The sequence below is a fragment of the Alligator mississippiensis genome, chromosome 1, assembly GCF_030867095.1.
Source record: "Alligator mississippiensis isolate rAllMis1 chromosome 1, rAllMis1, whole genome shotgun sequence".
Classification (NCBI taxonomy): domain Eukaryota; kingdom Metazoa; phylum Chordata; order Crocodylia; family Alligatoridae; genus Alligator; species Alligator mississippiensis.
Window position 1 is genome coordinate 483,264,141 of NC_081824.1, and position 13,811 is coordinate 483,277,951.

Below are 13,811 nucleotides of genomic sequence, written 5' to 3' on the forward strand. Positions count from 1 at the left end.
CTTCTCACCTCATGCCATGACCATTCAGGGAGGTTGTTTTCTTCATGCACAGGGAAGAATATAGAAAGGTGATTACCTGTGTTAGGCTGAAGTCAGGCAGAAGGCAGGGTAGAGATGTACCTTACAGACTACAGACTAATAGGTCCAGTGCATCTGTTCCCTGCCTTCTGCTCAACAAAGAATATGACAGCCACGAGGCACAATGTTTGCTATTCTCCATCACTGGATCCCACTCCCCATGGATGGGTCAGGACAATGCACTGCCTTCCAGGCCTGTGATTTCACCATCCCATTCTCATTCATTTGCATCAAAGAGGGGGGTGATGATCCAGTGCCCAGGACTTGAGTGCATCCAGTGTGCTGAATGCTTCATCCTTCTTTGTGCTAATATGCATTTCTAAGTCATCCTTCTCAACAGCCCCCTGTTATGGATGTTTCCTGTGCCAATCACTCCCTTTCCCAAGTGAAGCTGCTCAGTCATCCTTGTGAGCAAGTCATGGTGTAGATTGGGCCTTGAAAGCAAGTCTGATGTTAGGGAGGAAGAGGGACAGAATGGGTAATCAAACAGCGAGACTTCTAGTGCCCTTGTGAGCCACTGTGTCCCCTCTGGGCACAGAGCTGGACGCCGCGTAGTTCTGGTTACCCCATCTCAGACATGTTGCAGGCCAAAGACATTGGGCTGAGAGACAGACTTCAGGCCTGAGCAGAAGTGTGGAAGGAAAGTTCACACCAACTGCATCTAGGTGTTGGAGACAGGAGGTGAGTAGGACAGAAGGGCACAACAGAATGAGTGGCAAGAGGAAGGGGGACAAAGTGCCATTCGCCCTGTCTTGTAACACACTCACAGTAGAGACAGTCACCAGGGTCAAAGAGCAGCAAATTCCTGCACTATTACCAGAAACAGAGTCATTTTATCAAATATGAGAGAATGAGGGTTGAGATGGACCTCAGGAGGTCACATCTAGCCCACCCCCTGCTCCAAGCTGGACCAGCCCGACTACATCATCCCACTTAAGGCTTTTTCTACCTGGGTCTTAAAACCCTCTATAGATGTGGACTTTACAACCTTTCTGCGTAGCCTGTTCCCATGCTTTACTACTCTCCTTGTGAGAAAGTTTTTTCCTAGTATCCAACCTCAACTTCCCTTGCAGCAGCTTGAGCCCATTGTGCTTGTCCTGCCATCTGCCCCCACTGAGAACAGCCCAGCTCCATCCTCTTTGCAGCCCCCCTGCAGGGAGGTGAAGGCTGCTATTCAATCCCCTCGGTCTTCTCTTCTGCAGGATAAATCAGCTCAGTTCCCTCAGCCTTTCCTCACCAGTTATGCCCTCAGCCCCACAACCATTGTCATTGCCCTCCACTGGACTCTCTCCAATGTGTCCACATCCTTTCAGTAGTGGGGGGCCCACAACTGGACACAGCACTCCAGATGTGGCCTCCCCAGTGCTGAATAGAGGGGAAGAATCAGTGCCCTCCATCTGCTGGCAGCGCCCCTACTAATGCAGCCCAGGATGCTGTTATTGAGAATATTATTCTGTTATTGAGAACATTACTGAGACTATTGAGAACAAGGCTATGCGCTGGGCACAGAAAGTACTGGGCAGTGGAGCGGATAACGAGTGCATCGCCTGCTGCTTTAGGGTGCAGGATGGAGCCGTTCCAACACAGCACGGGTTGGGAGCCGGTTCGCAGTAGTGGGAAGGGCTCTGGCTCCAACACAGCAGGGTGGCAGTAAGGACCCAGCCCAGCATGCTTAACCCATGCTTTGGAGGTGCCAGGTGACATGGGGCATTTTCTTTGTCTGCTTTCCCATCTCTCCTATACGTGAGTTCAGGGAAGTTCAGTAGCTGCAGCGTGCTTCCTGACCTGGCGGGTGGTGGTGAGGGCTTGGACCCACGCTTCTGGTGCCCAGGGGGAATAGGATGAGGGGTCGCAGTTGAGTAGAGCGTGAGTTCACAGCTGGCCATTAGAAAGCTTGCTGCTATTGGGCAAGCGGGGCACGGGAGCTCAGTGACCAGTCCACAGCAAGGCAGGTCAACTCACCCCTTGAGCGTGTCAACAGACATCACACTTGAACCGGTCTGGGAATGACACTGATTGGAAAGTGGTTCACAATTGTCCCACATGTATATTGCTAAATACAATGGTCATATTTGGGATCAGGCAGGAATTTTCCCTCTGGTCAGAGTAGTACGGACTGGGGTGGGTGGGGGGCCTTCATCAGTAGCAGGGAGCATGGACTCTCCTTGGACTCTCTTGAGTGTATATCAACAGCTTCTAAAGAAGCAGGACATTGGCTGCCATGGCCACCCTGCTTTATGTGTGGCACATTCGGATGTGATGTCTTTTGTGTGCTTTTGCTAAATATTGTAGGTTTGCTAAGAGGTCAGAGAATGGATGCATCGGGGATAGTTTGGACAGGGCTGATCCTGCCTCAGACAAGGGTTGGACTAGACTTGACTCCCCTGGAGGTCCCTTCCAAACCCACTTCCCTATCATTTGATCAACTTTTTTACCTGGTTGTGCCCTCGAACTGCCCTCAGGGGACGGTAGTGAGCACCCAGTCCAATTGCAATTTTCTTTGGCATACCTGGTTCAAAATCCCCCTTGATTCTCCAGGAACCCTTCTGCACTGGTTCGGGGCTTTCAAACACTTCTAAACTAGCTTGTACATCTAGGTTTTTGCATTTTAAACTGCATTTCAACCAACTTAAGTGTCATGCGTGTCCACATTCTCCTGATTGTCCCAGTACACTTTGAAACTGTTCCAGGTGGACTGAACTGACTTTAATAGGCTTGGGTTTCTTTTCACTTCAGATTGAAAACACATTAAAACTGCTCTAAGGGTGCATGTCTCCATTCCTTTAGATAGGATAAAACATTAGACCTGTTGTGTGTCTGCTTTCCCTTAGATTGGATAAAACATTAGACCTCTTGCGTGTCCCCATTCCCTTAGATTGAATAAAACATTACACCTGTTACAGAAGCTAATTTTGCTTCCAGGCCTGAGATACCTCTGTCTGAGGGTTGTTGGGAAGAGACTTCTTGAGTGGGAAGATGATTTCTTACACGTCCAAGAGAGATTCTTTGCAATTGGTACTGGCCACTGTCTGGATGTGGTGAGCTGTTGCCGTCTGCATTCCCTGAGACCCTTAAGCCTCTCAAAAAATTCCACCAAGTTTTCACTCCAGTTGAGTAACCAAAAGGCATGTGTTCACCTACAAGTCCTCATCCATTTTCCACATCTTGAGGAGACCGAGGCCAGGCCACCTCCCATGTGCACCACACTGAAAATCTCTTTTCACGATAAAACCTAACGGACTGTTCTCTCATTGCTTTCTCACAGCCAGGAAAAGCAAACCTTTCTGGACATAGCCTGGATTGCAGCAGAGTGCCATGCCAGCCCCAAACCTCACCAAGGTGTACTTCAACCCCTCCACGCTCACGCTGCTGGGGATTCCAGGCCTGGAAGGCGTGCAGTTCTGGATCGCTCTCCCTTTCTGTGTCGTGTACGTTCTCGCTATACTAGGCAACCTGCTCCTTCTGGCAGTTATCAAAACAGAGCGCAGCCTCCATAGTCCCATGTATATCTTCCTGGCTATGTTAGCTGTGACAGACCTAGGTTTATCCACTTGCATAACGCCTAAAATTCTGGGCAATTTCTGGTTTGGATCCAGCAACATTGGTTTCAATGCCTGCTTAGTCCAGATGTTCTTTATCCACACTTTCCAGGGTATGGAGTCAGGGGTGTTGTTGGCAATGGCCTTTGACAGGTACGTGGCAGTCTGTAATCCCCTGAGATATTCAAGCATCCTAACTGACCATTTCTTGTGCAAAATGGGGCTTGCCATTGTAATCAGGCCAACCATCTTGAGTGCTCCGTGTGCTTTTCTGATTAAGAGATTGCAGTTCTACAAGAGCACCATCATCTCCCACTCCTACTGCGAGCACATGGCTGTGGTGAAGCTGGCAGCTGTTGACATCAGGATCAACAAAGCTTACGGCCTCTTTGTAGCTTTCACAATCCTGGGCGTTGATATAATCTTCATCGCTGTGTCTTACGTCCTGATCTTCAGAGCCGTCTTCATGCTGCCGCAGAAGGAAGGGCGTCTCAAGGCTTTCCATACCTGCACCGCCCACATCTGTGTCTTTCTCGAGTTTTACATCCTAGGCTTCTTCTCCTTTCTCACACACCGCTTTGGGCACCACGTGGCCCCCTACATCCACATCCTCCTCTCCAACCTCTACCTGCTGGTGCCCCCGCTGCTGAACCCCATCGTGTATGGTGTGAACACTAAGCAGATCCGGCAGCGGGTGCGGGAAGTGTTGTGGCTCAAGAGCAGCTCTTCCAAGCACTGACCTCTTGACCCTGCTAGACCCTTGCATGTCAGGCTTCGGATGAAGCTCGACCCCTGCCCATCTAACGCTAATGTCAGCTGTCTATAAATGCTCCCTCACCCTCTCCGTCCCATAGCATCATGTCACTACTGATATAGGCCTTGCCTAAATCTACCCGGTTCCACCAGCAGAAATGATGGGAACAGACGGCAGCTGCAGTTCCCAAGTCGTTGGAGTATGGACACACCTGCTCTGATCAAGTAGGCAAGTGACCTCTGTCCCAGCTGCCTGCGGAGGGTTAGGGATTGAGAGTATGGGCGGGGGTAGAAAGGTAAGAAAGATTTATTAACTTAACAAAAACACAACTACGCGTAGTAACAAAACAAACAATGACAGACAAAAGCAATTAGTGTCGTCAACTTATCAGCAGTCCCCTCTGATGCCTGGTACACAGCAAGCTTCTCTTTCCACAAAGTTCAATGAAGTCAGGCGTCCCCGAATGACACTGTTCAAAGGAATACCAGGAAGAACCCTGGGATGCAGTTCTTGGGCTCTTCGAGGTCCGCGGGCCCACTGATCCAGGCAACAGCTAACTAATTTTTTCACAGAGCTGTATCTTCCTTCTGAATGGTTTCCAAATATTCCAGCTCATTTATAGCCTCTGAATGATACTGATAATGAACAAACACTCAGATTCCTTTTACTTCAACTGTCGTTTGACTCACCAATTAGCAGTACAAGCCTTGCATTTCTTTGATAAGGTAATTTTAACTGTGCCACAGGGCCTTACTACTTCAAGGCTTTGCTAATTTTACTAGGCCTTACTTTAAACAAGGCCTCACTACATCTTAACCTTGAATTAGGATTTTAGCAACAACATACAGTTTAATATCTAAACAAATACAGAAAAACACTTGGTATTATTTTCACAGAGCCTTTAGCAAGCACCTTTATCAGACAGGCACACTTTTCAGCTGTCACACTCCACCCATTGCTTGCTGAAGCACCATGATAGCTACAATTAAAATGCTAAAGCCACATACTCTACATCGGGAAATGGGGAGGGATCTATAAATTTAACTTGCATAGCATGAACAGATTTACAACAACAACGATTAAAACACTATTTAGCTGTTGCCACTAGGGCAATGCAGAATACTATGATGCTCAAGATGGTTAGCCATGTAGTTGAGGTAACACTTGGTGACACACGAATAGTACGTATTACATCATACCATTTACAAGGCTCAGGTACGTTGACAGTCGGACTGATAATTTGCCCACCCTCTCAAGCAAGGGGAGCCAAAAGAGTACCTTGCCAAGCTTTTGTCTCAAGACTTTGCAGATTATTTTTTTTACTTTATTCCAGTTGTTTAACCATGGCATGTTTACATCTGATACCCATGAAGTGGGTATCGTAAAGTTGAGAGGTATAGTCTCAGAGGAAATTTCTGGCCATTTTAGGGCAATAGTACGGTTACTTAATTACAGTAGAGCAACGGCTCCACTTTTAGCTCCTAAGCAACACAAATTGCCTAAAGTCCAGGTGGTACTATTTTCATGCAGCAAACGACCTGGTTTTTTTTAACAAACACATTGCCTTCTTGTTACATATGACACATTAGGTAACTCGTATACGCAAGACATGTTAGGTAGGTTGGGATTTTAACTTGTGACCTCCACCAGGGTGTGGAGTAATACATAGGTTGTGTCGGGGCCTCCCAGTAGGGAACGGCCAGAGATAGTAGCGAACACCCCATTTTCTCACAGATCACATTTATCCTTCCTTCTTTGGGAGCCTGTAACCATGTTTCACTTCCCAGAGAGTGAAAGAGCTCCCACTGTCACTCATGGGGACGAGGCTGTATCAGGTTAATGAAACGGCATTGCTCTGGCAGAATCATAGCACTAATTTGCATGAGGAACATTACGGGTATAAAAGGATGAGGATAAGTGGTGGAGACTTGCGGATACAGCCTATTTCTGGTTGGTGGGTACCATTCCACCACGCCTCTGTGTAGGTATGATTCACAAACCATGTAATACCTTTGTTCCAACCTGTAATGCGCTCTCCAACTGGTGGGCCTCACACCATTGCTGGAGAGTATTGATAGCCATAGAGATGGGAGGGGGCAGATTCTCCCATAAATGCAGTGGCTCAAGAGGCTGAACAGATGCAGAATGCACTATTGGGGACACAAACTCAGGGGCATTCAGCTCAATGGGGTTTCCCTTCAAGAAGTATGTAACAATAAATCCCCAAATGAGCAGAGCTACAACAATTACCTCCCCTCCCACAGTTAGCCATTCTAGCCTTCAGGTAGGGAATGAACCCAAAATAATAACTGGTGCCACAGGTGCACCGACAGTGACCACCTTGCCAGTCAGCTATCCTATTTTTTCTACTTGGAGACCAGGACTTCACTTGCTCCGGGGTGGTGGGTTTCTTCCAGTATGGATACTGCAGCTAGACCACGTCAAGACCATCTGAACGTATTTCAGGGGGATGCTCTTCAGGGTCAGGCTACTCTCTGAGGTCTTCAGGAGCAAGTTCATAACTATCTAGGTAATAAGAAGGATAGTAGACACGCCCTACCCAGGAAGTACAACTGATAATTTGCCCACCCTCTCAAGCAAGGGGAGCCAAATGAGTACTTTGCCAAGCTTTTGTCTCAAGACTTTGCAGATTATTTTTTTACTTTATTCCAGTTTTTTAGCTATGGAATGTTTACATCTGATACTCATGAAGTGGGTATCGTAAAGTTGAGAGGTATAGTCTCAGAGAAAATTGCTGGCCATTTTAGGGAAATAGTATGGTTATTTAATTGCAGTAGAGCAACGGCTCCACTTTTACCTCCTAAGCAACACGAATTGCATAAAGCCCAAGTGGTTACATTTTCATGCATCACATGACCTGGTCTTTTTTAACAAACACATTGCCTTATTGTTACATATGACACATTAGATAACTCGTATACGCAGGTCATGTTAGGTGGGTTGGGATTTTAACTTGTCACCTGCACCAGGGTGTGGAGTTATACACAGGTGGTGTCGGGGCCTCCCGTGGGGGAACGGCCAGAGATAGTAGCGAACACCCCATTTTCTCACAGATCACATTTATCCTTCCTTCTTTGGGAGCCTGTAACCATGTTTCACTTCCCAGAGAGTGAAAGAGCTCCCACTGTCACTCATGGGGACGAGGCTGTATCAGGTTAATGAAACAGCATTGCTCTGGCAGAATCATAGCACTAATTTGCATGAGGACCTTTACTGGTATAAAAGGATGAGGAGAAGTGGTGGAAACTTGCGGATACAGCCTATTTCTGGTTGGTGGGTACCATCCCACCACGCCTCTGTGTAGGTATGATTCACAAACCATGTAATACCTTTGTTCCAACTTGTAATGCGCTCTCCTACCTGGTGGGCCTCACAACATTGCTGGAGAGTGTTGTCACCATAGGAATGGGAGGGGCAGATTCTCCCATAAATGCAGTAGCTTGAGAGGCTGAACAGATGCAGAATGCAGTATTGGGGACACAAACTCAGGGGCATTCAGCTCAACAGGGTTTCCCTCAGGAAGTATGTAACAATAAATCTCCAAACGAGCAGAGCTACAACAATTACCTACCCTCCCACAGTTAGCCATTCTAGCCTTCAGGTAGGAAATGAACCCAAGATAATAACTGGTGCCACAGGTGCACCGACAGTGACCACCTTGCCAGTCAACTATCCTGTTTCTTGTACTCAGAGACCAGGCCTTCGGTTTCTTCCAGTATGGATACTGCAGCTGGACCACGTGAAGGCCATCTGAATGCATTTCCGGGGGATGCTCTTCAGGGTCAGGCTACTCTCTGAGGTCTTCAGGAGCAAGTTCATTAATATCTGGGTAATAAGAAGGATAGTAGACACGCCCTACACAGGAAATACAACAACATATTAATAAAAAGAGTACATTTATAACAGTGCACCACTTCAAGACCGTGTTGGCTCGCAGTCATGCTGTAACCACTTAGTACTTTCACTCCTCCTACACATCCTATATCTTCCAGCTTACAGCGCAATTTCTTCTAAGTCTCTCTGAGATGCATGACTTAGGCAAAGCAGGCAAAGTCTGAGATGCATGATTTGCCTACTGGATTAACTAATTTCATACTGCTTTGAGTGAGTGCTTCAACCATCCAGATCATCTACTTCTCTATGTATGGTAGCCTCATTCTGGGCAGGCATTACTAACTAGATCTGATCTGCACATTTCAACAGCTCATCACTACATTTTGGATCAAGTCATTAAAGAATAATTTAAAAATCAGTGCCCAAGAGCCAAGGTAGGCCAAGGCTCACATTATTACTAACTGTAGGTGAAAGAGAGGGTCGGGCTGAGGGCAAAAAGGGAACTAGATCTCAGAACTGGTCTCAGGCCAGGCCTTGGGGTCTAGACTGAGGCACATCCTTGAGAGCAGATCTCTGGCATCCCCATATTCAGGACCCATCCAGGGAGCATTATCCAGGGCTCTATGATGAGACAGTGGCAGTCTCTCTCAGGAAACCATGAGGACAAGGGCTTTGTATTGATCACAAAGAGGCTTCGGGCATGATGTGGAGAATAAGCCCATCTCCTGCAGGCCTCTGACTTAAAGACTTTAGTAGACCATGCCCCATTACGGAGAACAGAGTTTCTGCATCCATCCTGGAACGGCTTCCCCTTGGGCCCTGTGTAGCAAATGTAGGCTTTTTCCACCCAGGCATTTCTCCAGATCATATTACCTAACCATTGCTGAGCTTCTATCCAGCTGCTCCGTAGAGGTTATACCATTAGGAGACTGAGACCGCTGAATAGCTGCTTGTTGATCCCAGCCCCCATAGCAGACTGCAGCATACCGGCATCTTCCAGGGCTGCAGTGCTTAGGATTTGCTTTATTTAGATCGCCACAAGCATTACCGTGAGACTCAGAAAACTTTCTAAGTCACAGAGATGCTGTAAAGGAAACACACCCTAAATGTAGCATGTTACACGGCCCTTGGAGATAACGGGGAGGGATCAAAATACGTGAACACAGCATGATGGGGACTGCAGGGAAAGGGCTCGGATGGGAGGAGAGGGTGCTGTAAGGACAGTGCAGGCAACACAGAGGGAGAAACGAGAGCCAAAACCACGCATGCTTGCAAGACAGAAACTGTTGGTGTCTTTAACATGGTCCCGATCCCCATGACACATCCTTCTCAGACATTCCTCTATATCAAGCATCTCAGTGATGATCATCTTTCCATGAAGTCTCTGAAGGGCTTTTTATGGTGATATCATCATTGGATACCCCGCATAACCTTGTGCCTGTGTCACCCTCTGCTCTCCCTGGGAGAGGGACCGCAGCACTCTGGTGCCTGTGGCTGCACAGCCCACCTGTGTGGAAATGGGAGTGACACACCTACCGTCTGAGCAAGACTCAAGTCAGGGGGAGGAGATAATCTTCCTCCAGCAATACAGGAAGGACTGGCACACAGAACTGCAGATCCACAGAGAGGATTTTTTAATAAAAGAATAAAAAATGTACTATTGTTACTGAGGAAAGGGGAGAACACGTGGTGGTCCAGGTGCCTGTGGGCCCATTCATGTGACCGCAGGAGCGTGCATGTTTTAGAAAACGTTTTGAAGGCATGAATAATGAAAACCACGGAGGTAAATGGAAAAATGGGATCAAATAAAACATCAGTTTACCAAGCATAGACAGCGCTAGATTAAGCTTTATTTCTTGGATATGATAAGCAGCTTTCTATTCAAAGGGAATGTGGTAGATCTCACTTTTTTGGACATCACTAAAGCATTTGATACAGTGTCACATGGGAAACAAATTGGAATGAAAAACCGTGATTATACCATGAATGGTGAGGGGTGAAGGAGCTGCCTGAAGGTGATGTGATATAAATTGTGCTGAAAATGAACAGAAATTATCAGCAGGGTTTCTTGAGGATAAGTCTTGAGAGTGATCATCTTTACTATCTTCATTAGTGACCTTGCCCTGACAAGTAAATATGATCTTATGCTATTCCTAGATAACATGGGAGGCACCATCATGAGACAGAAGGACCCAAATATCAGGCAGGAGGAATTGAAGAACCTTGAGGTAACTGAAATGGGATGAACGTGAATAATATATATTGCAAGATCACACACTTACAGACCGATAGGAAGAGCTCTTCAGTTGGAAAAAACCTAAGCACAGTGCTGCTGAGAAAATCATGACACTGGCTTGTTTCCTTGTCACCTTGTAAGCTCTGTGGGGCAGGGACTGAGGGTTCAACATTGTCCATCTAGTATTTGATGTCCGGGTCTCTACCTGGGCCACCAAGTCCAGGTGAATATAGGATTAGGTGAGTGCCTTGTGCATGTGAAGAATGGCTCCAGTGTGAAGAGATGCTACAAAATAAGGCTATTGTAATGGACGGTAAAGGATAAGCTGGCCAACCCCACCCACTGCTCAGTCTCTCCTCCAGCAAAGGACCCTCGTTACCTTCTCTCGGATCTGTTTGGTTTTCACCCCATACACAATAGGGTTTAACATAGGCGGCAGCAGGAGGTAGATGCTGGCCAGTATGACGTGGATGTGGTGTGGGACATTCTGGCCAAATCGGTCTGCCAGGAAAGAGAAGAGACCCGGGATGTAGAAGACCAGGAGGACACAGATGTGAGACCCACAGGTGCTCAGGGCTTTGAGCCGGGCCTCATTCGAGGGCAAGGCAAAGGCCGCTTGGAGGATCATCCCGTAGGACAGGGTGATGGACGTCCCATCCAGAGCCACCACGAGCAGGGCCATGATGAGGCCATACAATCTGCTGATGGTGGTGTCAGTGCAGGCCAACATTACTATCGCCATCTGCTCGCAGTAGGAGTGTGGGATGATAGTTGCCTGGCAGAAGGACAGCCTCCAAAGAAGGAAAGGAAAAGGGGTTATAATGAGAAGCCCACGGACAAAAACCATCAGGCCTATCTTGGCCACCACGGTGATTCTCAAGATCTCTGCGTGCCTCAGGGGGTTGCAGATGGCCACATAGCGGTCATACGCCATGGCTGTCAGGATCCCGGACTCCACCGTTGAGGAGACATGGATGAAAAACATCTGGGTAAGGCAAGCATGGAACCCGATCTCCCTGGCACCCAGCCAGAAGATGCCCAGCATTTTTGGCAAGGTGGAAGTGGACAGGACCAGGTCGGTGATGGCCAGCATGGCCAGGAAAAGGTACATGGGCTTGTGCAAACTGGGCTCTGTCCAGATCACGAGCAGAATAATGCAGTTCCCTAACAGGGCCAAGGCATACATGGAGCACAATGGGACTGCGATCCAGTGCTGCACGCTTTCCAGCCCCGGGATGCCAACCAGGAAGAACACGGAAGGTCTGAGGCTGGTGTTATGAACGGTCATCGTGTTGCTGGCCACATCCAAAGAGACAAAGCATCTCAAGAGACCTAGAGGTGAACATAGGATTCGGTGAGTGTCTTGTGTACACGGATGATGCCTACTCCTCTGTGACCTGTGAGATTTTCTAAGGCCTCTCTGTGGAAGCGCCGGGAAGAATTATAACACAATTTCTTAGCTTATAAGGCTAGGAGGTGCCATGAGGTCACATTTTCGGACCTCCAGGGTAATAGAAGCAAAAGACTTCCTCCCAGCCTCTCTTGTCCACTTGTCACTGGGTGTGTCTACACATGCTTTTATTCTGGCTTAAATTTACTGTGCAGTAAAATTCTATGCAGTAAATTACTGCACAATAAGCGGGAATAGGCCAGCATCTACATGTGCAGGCATTAAAGCGTATTAACTCTGTGTGTGGACTGACTTCGGACTAAAGTTAGTCCCACATCGGTCCACACACAGTGTTACTGCACAGTAAGGCTTCTACACATGCATTACTGTACAGTAACTAATCGGGCTTAAATCTGATACCTGCATGATGCAGGGATCAAATTTATGCTCAAGTCAGCATAAGTCACCATATTTACTGAGCAGTATGGGCATGCACGTGTAGGCGTGCACCCATACTCCACAGTAATCTTGGTTACTGTACAGTAAATGTGCATGCGTAGACATGCCCACTGAGTGTGAGTATAACTTTTAGGAAATCCAGACCTGAACTTCCTGGTCCATTCAGTCCCCATGGGCAGCTCAGATGCAACTCTGCTCTTGCTAAAGCTAATGAGCATTTTGCTACTGACTTAACAGGGGGTTGATCCCATTCTTAGACCTGCTGTTACCATATAGGAACAGGATGCACTGGGAAAGGGAATGAAGAAGTGTACGGATTCTGCACTGGAAACCATCCTCCTGGTCCCAACCTGGGCCACAAAGTCCGATGAACAAGTCTAATCATTCCACCTTCTGTTGCCAGCAACAAGGGACCACTGCCAGGGGTGACTGGGGTGGTGAGCTCCACAGCCCCTCTGCACTTCCCAAAGCCAGCCAGCCCCTCGGGGCAACTGATTTTACACTTCCTCACAAAGCAGATTCATGATGCAGAAATGTCTGGCCCAGAGAGCTAAGAACCCAGACCCCAACTGGGGCCATTCGTTGTGAAATCAGTTATGAGGTCACTGTGGTCAGGGGCCCCATCACCATCCTCCCATCTAACCCTGTGGGGAGCAGCGTCATCAGGGAAGTAAAAATGAGCCTTGGATCATCTCTTTGACCCCTCAAAGTGGCTCCTGCTGGGGAATGACTGAGGCCAAGTGTGCACAGGGCATGGCGAGTTTGTGGGGACACTTGCCCAGATGTTGCTGCCATCCCTACTTCTGTACCCTCTCCCACTCTGTGACACATGACCGTACTTCAGGGGAGGCGGGGTTACCAAGGCACGTTCTACAGGAACTTTCATCCAAAATGGAGAGCAAAAGTGTTCCCCTAAAATATCTGGTCCTTTATGTCCAGGATAATGGAGACTCCCTGGAAAGATTCTGGAACCAGATGTGAAACAATGACTGCATAAGCACCTAGGGGATAATAAAGTGACAAAACAGCCAGTGTAGGTCTGTCAAGGGAAACGGGGCTAAATTCCTTCTTGGACAGGGTAACTCAGGACGGGGATATGAGGAAATGAGTGGCAATTTAATGAGTTTTTTGGCAGAACCCTACGTGACCTTCAAATAAACCAGCTGGGGTCTAGATGCAATCACCATGTACTCACCCAATGTCTTTGAGATGCTATTCTCAGACAGCAGCTACCGGGGGGTCACTGTTCAGTTCATTTCAAGTGTCGAGGTCTATGCTGGTCCCAGTTCCATGGAATAGAGAGTTCCCTTATAAAACTGGTATAAACTGGTAGGTGCAAACACTGTGGTGGAAAGGATCAGAACTCAAAATGATCTCAAAGCAATGGAGGGAGGGCCTGGAACGAACAAGAGGAAATTCAAGTAAAGACCAACACAAAGTGCTACCCACTTAGGAGAGAGAGCTCCAATCCACACAGAGAATTGGTTAATAACCTGCTAT

General features: G+C 47.7%; 2 protein-coding genes across 2 annotated transcripts; one reads left to right on the forward strand and one right to left on the reverse strand.

Annotated features, from left to right (window-relative positions):
• The first annotated feature begins 3,393 nt into the window (after positions 1–3,393).
• On the forward strand, positions 3,394–4,356 carry LOC132249619 (olfactory receptor 52A1-like). Its single transcript, XM_059725162.1, has one exon. The coding sequence runs from the start codon at positions 3,394–3,396 to the stop codon at positions 4,354–4,356; it is 963 nt and encodes a 320-aa protein (XP_059581145.1).
• A 6,452-nt stretch (positions 4,357–10,808) lies between these two features.
• On the reverse strand, positions 10,809–11,750 carry LOC132250355 (olfactory receptor 52L1-like). Its single transcript, XM_059727092.1, has one exon. It carries the CDS (start codon positions 11,748–11,750, stop codon positions 10,809–10,811), a length of 942 nt encoding a protein of 313 aa, XP_059583075.1.
• Between the last annotated feature and the right edge of the window lie 2,061 nt (positions 11,751–13,811).